The sequence below is a fragment of the Opisthorchis viverrini genome (genome assembly GCF_000715545.1).
Source record: "Opisthorchis viverrini unplaced genomic scaffold opera_v5_756, whole genome shotgun sequence".
Taxonomy (NCBI): domain Eukaryota; kingdom Metazoa; phylum Platyhelminthes; class Trematoda; order Opisthorchiida; family Opisthorchiidae; genus Opisthorchis; species Opisthorchis viverrini.
Window position 1 is genome coordinate 3,009 of NW_008752432.1, and position 5,984 is coordinate 8,992.

Here is a 5,984-nt window from a genome sequence, read left to right on the forward strand (position 1 = left end):
TATATATATATATATATATATATATATATATATATGATATGGTTCCGTTACGCCCAAATATGCACCCCGTGTTTAGTTCACTTCTTCTGAAAGCGCCTATCAGTGTGTTCGTTTGTCGATGAGTGACTAACAGCCTGACGAAAGCGTAGTATCAACTTCGACTGAACATAGACTAACTCGCTTTAAAAGATTCAAACTTGCTTGTCACCCTTCGTATCGAAAATCTCGGTACGTGTTCGCACAAACCGTCGGTCACAGGCCACCTCTCCGTCCCATCTGTTTTCAACAGAAAAGGTCCGAGCCAGTATTACGAAACCTCCTCTTACCCCAGTGATGCAACAGACGAACTCTACAACTCCGAAACCTACAGCAGCAGCTGCTGCTGTGGTAGCAGCTGTGGCACCACTACCAAATGCTACGAAAGTCGTGCAGACGATGATCGCTCCTACCGTTCCACCGCCTGTCTACCGGCCACCTCTTTCCACCAATTCTTCTGCTCCTGCTCAGACGGGAAAGAAAAAGCGTTTCATTCGTGTGGCTGCCGGTATGACCTGGGAAGACCCTACTTTGGCCGAATGGGATCCAAGTAAGTTAGCGTTTTTTCAACTCACGGCTTTTCTCGCCACTATGGTTCTACCACAAGATTCAACCGGTCAACTGTTTTGGCAAATCTGACTAGAATTTTGAATGCAAGATTGTATGCCCAGTCTAGTATCTGGAATATTTATGGTACGCATCCCCATTTCACACGATTTTTGTGCTCCTGAAAATGTACGCTACATCTTACCTGATTTTACATAAGCTACAGACTCAGGTGATCAAATAGAGTTGTGATCATACTGCTGGTCATTTATTCGGAAAAACCAACGCAACCGAATCGCTGTCAGGTCGAAAAAGTACACATGACTTCAACTTGTTCTGCACTTAAGTATCATTTGGAAGGCGTCGCTCTTTCCTTGTTTTTTATGCCGTACGATGTACTCTAGACATGTGAGCCACTTCATTTCTATGACACCAAATAAAATGATCTAATCCAGGTGCTTCAAGGCCTCTCAGTATGCCAATTTATGTCTTCTGGATAGTAAGGACTACCCGAAATATATTAGTCTTCTTTTATTACCGGGAGAATTGTCTTGCCACTTTCTATTACTGACTGAAGACCGCAGAATCGGAGTGGCACCTTTAACGCATTTGCTACACGTGCTACTGACTCAAGTGCTAGTAGCCTGAATTTTCTGGTAACTTTAGGGTCTATACAATGGGCTATGGTCCCTAATTCATTCAAAAAGTGCCTCCTGTCCATCAGCCAGATATTGGGACATGGTTCTTGTACGGAGTCTCAGGGGCTAAATATGGTGTTCTTTTTTCAGCCTTCGATTCGTCGATCGGAGGCCGAACATCACCTCGTGTGCCTTGTGCTGTTGAGGTAGCTTGCTTTGTGGGCATCATATATGTGGGCTATCATATATTGATGTTGGTGAGTTGTGATCGCACTTCCAAGTGATGAACATGATGTGCATTTGTAAGGCCGTTTGTCTGTTTTCGGTTCGCGCCTATCTTCTAAATCCCAAGTGTGGCTCTGACGACGCCCACATCCCTTCTTTTTTGCTTTGACAAACGGACGAATCTGGTTGCGCTTGGCTGGGAAATCTGAGTTCTCGGTGAGGTGGATGAAATCAACACCTGAATCCGGTGACCATACTAGCAGTTCCACTTGATTACTTTTCGCGTTTATTATTTTCCACTCCGCGGAAATCAGTAGTGAAGAGAAGCGTGGTTGAACTATGTGCGTGATTCATGAACAATCCCCAATAAAGCCCGTACTGTTCCCATATTTCACCCTTGGGTATGACTGACGGCACATTGAAAAGTCGTCAGTTCGCAACTTGTGGTTCCTGAAGAGCCATCTGCCCCATTTTTGAATTTCCCATGTGTGTTCATTTTCTATCGTGCAGACGATTTCAGAATATTTTGTGGTGATCTGGGCAATGAGGTTTCCGATGACACACTGACCCGGGCTTTCAACCGTTACGCCTCATTCCAAAAAGCGAAGGTTGTTCGGGACAAACGCACAGGAAAATCCCGTGGCTACGGTTTTGTGAGCTTCTCTGATCCGGCCGATTTCACTAGAGCAATGCGTGAGATGAACGGTAAGCTTTTCTACCTCATGTTTGTAGATGCTCTATGGTTTGATGACTGAACTGGGTTCGGTCTTGAGATTTTGCTTTAGTTCATAGAAGATACACTTGTCGCCCATTCTGCGTATTACGCATATTCGTAATTCAGCATAGTAGCATAGATTCACTGAATTCATGAGCTGTGTGAGGCTTTAGGAAGCTGCTCCAGTTGGAGTTAAGTGCATCCTGCTCACGTCCGTGTAACGCGCAAGTGGATTCCCCAAGTCGTAGTTGCCTCGACTGAATCGATCAATTGCATACTAATTTGTGTGCATCCGAGATTCTAATGAATTTGTTGCTTTTAGGTAATTCACCAATTAGCCAAGCAAGCTCCCTCCGATGTTGAAGACATCAAGTGACTTTCCACTACAAATATTACACATAAAATCGACTCTAGCTGGTATTGTAAATGAAGTGATCGTTTGGGACAAACTCGTCAGGTGCTTTTGTAGACGTAACACACAACTCATAAGGTTCTGAAAACTTCGAAAAAGAACATCATAGAAGAGGGATTCAGTTGGATCTCCCGTGAAAATCAAATTGGTATGCAATTGAGTATATTTCGCTAAGGGCTTGTTCTCTGCTGTTAGGATTTCTGGCCGGTTAGCCAAAAAAAACAGTTCAAGAAGATCTTAGGTCTCCCAGTGAGCGATGAAGCGCGCCCTGCTGAAGACAATTAATTATTTGGGGGATGGCTTTATTGTTGTTCCATTTGCACCCCCTCTGGCCGCATCTAAAGGAACTCGATAATTCATAGCCTGGATCGTATTTTGTATTTTTTTTACCTTCAGGTATTAGCCGCTAATAATCACTAACAACGTAGTACTGCTCAGCTAAGCGTTGATCAGGTTCTTGATCGGGCGCCGAGCTTACCAACTGACTTACAAACATTTCCCCACCGTATTTGTGTACATCGTTCATGCGCACGTGATCTGTTAGTCGGTAGATTGAGCAATGCCCAAAATCAACAGGTCCTGGGTATCATATAGAACAAAATTACGTCACTTATCTATAGAGTTAATCGTTGCCCACTGTAAGGTAGTAGTGACTGCTTTTAACGTACCAACCTAAGTAGTTCCAGTACATCTCCACTTTACCTCTCGTGCATTCCCCGTTTCAGGTAAATATGTAGGAAATCGGCCGATCAAGCTAAAACGAAGTGACTGGAGAACCAGACAGTTGGAAACATATCGGAAGAAGGAGAAAGAAAAGAAGAAGTTAGGCATAAAAACCTGAATGACCCCGTTTCTCCTCCGCACTTGCCCCATCCTTGTTGTCGAGGGATGCTTGTATTTGTATATTCCCCAATTCGTTTTCTTCTCTACACCTTGTTCGTTTTTCTATCCAGCCTTGGTCAATAGCGAGTCTAATGTTCTCATGGCTCGCAGTTACCGATAGCAATAAGAGCGCTCTTCCGTACCCTACCATACTTTTTTCAGGTGCAGTACAATCCACATATTAACAACCGAAATCCATGCGCTGGTCGATCCACCACTGCGCTCAGTCGCAACTTGCTTCTCACTAGCAAACCGTCCAATCGCAGTCGGTGAAGACATGAGCACAATCTGATAATCTTTGTACAGTGTGTATAGTAGAAAATGCCCCCTTCCCTTCGATGAAAGGCCCCGGGAACTACATGGGATTCATAACCGTCTTTAGATTCCTATTGTTAATCAGCAGGTGATACTGGTAGAGAAGACCACACTAGTGTGGTATTCATTAGATTAGTGTCAGTTTACGAAGTCTGCGCAGATTATTGGTTGATCAAAGTACAACTGGGCACAGAGATGGGCAAACGGCTGTTTCATCAACGTGTTTTCGGTTGTGCAACGTGTACTTCCATTGAAGACTGTGTCCAGCACCAGAAGCTGCGTTGATTGGAATGTGTTTCCTATGCCGAACCATCGTTTGCCGAATAGAGTGCTGTTTTCCATGCCCAATTCAGAGTGGCGGAACCAGAGAGGTGGCATACGGGTACGAAGGACATTAGGGAACGTTTAGATGCTGTCGGAGTTGCTCACTCTCAAGGATGGGGACCGCGTGATCCTCACTGTGCCTGTTTGGAGACACTACAAGATATGGCCGCCAACTGATGTCAGCGGCGTTCTTGTTGTCATTTTCTATCCAGATTGCCTGAGTGAACAACTGGAGGTGTAGGCGCCTCGGAATGATTGTGGTAAGCTAACACTTAGTCCCTTCCCTGTCCACCTTTATTCTTTTCTTCACAATAAGGCTTTCAAGTAAATCATGGTTGTACGGCAGCGAAGCACCGGTGTTGAACACTGGTGTCATGCTGTCGATGATGATGGTAACCATGCACATTCGTCATGAGTGTGTCAGGAATAATTTGTTTAGCCTTTGGAATGCTGGAAGCAGAAAATGCGTATCATTTGTTGCCGGTGAAATCCAGGGTTGTATGTGATCGCTGATTAACGCGACCAGTGATATGCTTTTTTTGATGCCGAACCTGACTGAAGTTGACAAACGTTCACTGACTTCTATCAGAGCTAATACAACTCTCTAGGTGTGTGAAATTTCTTCACAGCATCTAACGCTTGAATTATAAGCGGCATGTTCAGAGACAGACCGTCAACAAACTCGTGATTGTGTTTACTTGGAGAGAGTGAGAAAATGACATCATGGTACTGTGAAACGTTAGGGAGAACGGAGCGTTTCCGGAACCATCTGAATGTCTCATCAAATCGTGTTTGTTATTCCCTCTAAGCTGCGATGTTCACAATCAGTCAATGTCGTCAGCCTACTCGCACCGGTAGGACGAAATTGGAACAGGTAGGTGGTGGATGGCGATATGGCTCAGTGGTTAGAGCGCGAATTTACTGACCGGGAGGTCCGTAGTTCGAACCCGACCTCTGCCTCTCGAATTTCTCTTTCTAGGCTTAGGAAACCTGGCAGTGTCGCAGCCCTCATGTTTTCTTCTGGTGGCATGGCAGTTAGGTGCTGAAAGGGTGCTACAGCTGAGCGATTTTTCGGTCGTGAATTACGAGCCAAAAAAGGTAGCACCTTGTAAAATGTCTGTTTCGGTTGGTGATGATTCTCACGTAGTTCGACCCTCTGCCTCTCGAATTTCTCTTTCTAGGCTTAGGAAACCTGGCAGTGTCGCAGCCCTCATGTTTTCTTCTGGTGGCATGGCAGTTAGGTGCTGAAAGGGTGCTACAGCTGAGCGATTTTTCGGTCGTGAATTACGAGCCAAAAAAGGTAGCACCTTGTAAAATGTCTGTTTCGGTTGGTGATGATTCTCAGTTACCCTGACGTACTGGATTCGATTAAGAACAGTCATACACAGGCTTGATGAACATCGTTGCTTGCGTTCGGCGGTGAGAAGCTGTAACAACAGATCGCAATCGATACTGTCAAACGCATTCATCTAAGGCGGGAATAGCAAACACATGATTTTTATTTCTTGTTAAGCTTTAAAGAAACTGAATGTAAAAGATATTCGACAGCATCCAGTGTACAGCGTGATTTTCTCCAAGCAGTTCGTTAACTGACCGGATTTTAGTCACGACAAGACTATACTCTCAAGCAATGTTCGAAGTATTGATGTGCTGGTAATTTGCCCGTTAGTTCAGCCTACTTTACTCAGACACAGGAGTAATTTCGGTAGTCTTCCATCAGTCACATGAAGCACTAATGGGTAATGGGTTCGCTGAGGATATTCGCATGCAGTTTTAGAGCAAGCGGTAGCAGAAGATCGGGCGCCACAAGCCCTGTTTGTCTTAGTGGGAACGTCATTATCTGCACGGTATGTGTTGCTAATGTCAGTGGAACCAGCCGCCTGTGTGTGTT

The 5,984-nt window shown here is 44.8% G+C and overlaps 1 protein-coding gene across 1 annotated transcript in view; it reads left to right on the forward strand.

Moving 5' to 3' along the window:
- The window catches only part of T265_12062 (hypothetical protein), a gene marked incomplete at both ends in the record, with an annotated part of 6,681 nt that extends 2,503 nt beyond the window's left edge, over nt 1-4,178 (forward strand). Inside the window, 5 exons of the mRNA XM_009178991.1 lie at nt 290-586; nt 1,956-2,150; nt 3,298-3,394; nt 3,617-3,719; nt 3,948-4,178. Of these exons, the coding sequence (XP_009177255.1) occupies nt 290-586; nt 1,956-2,150; nt 3,298-3,394; nt 3,617-3,719; nt 3,948-4,178 (923 nt within the window). The remainder of the gene's footprint in view (nt 1-289; nt 587-1,955; nt 2,151-3,297; nt 3,395-3,616; nt 3,720-3,947) is intronic.
- Nucleotides 4,179-5,984: the final 1,806 nt, after the last annotated feature.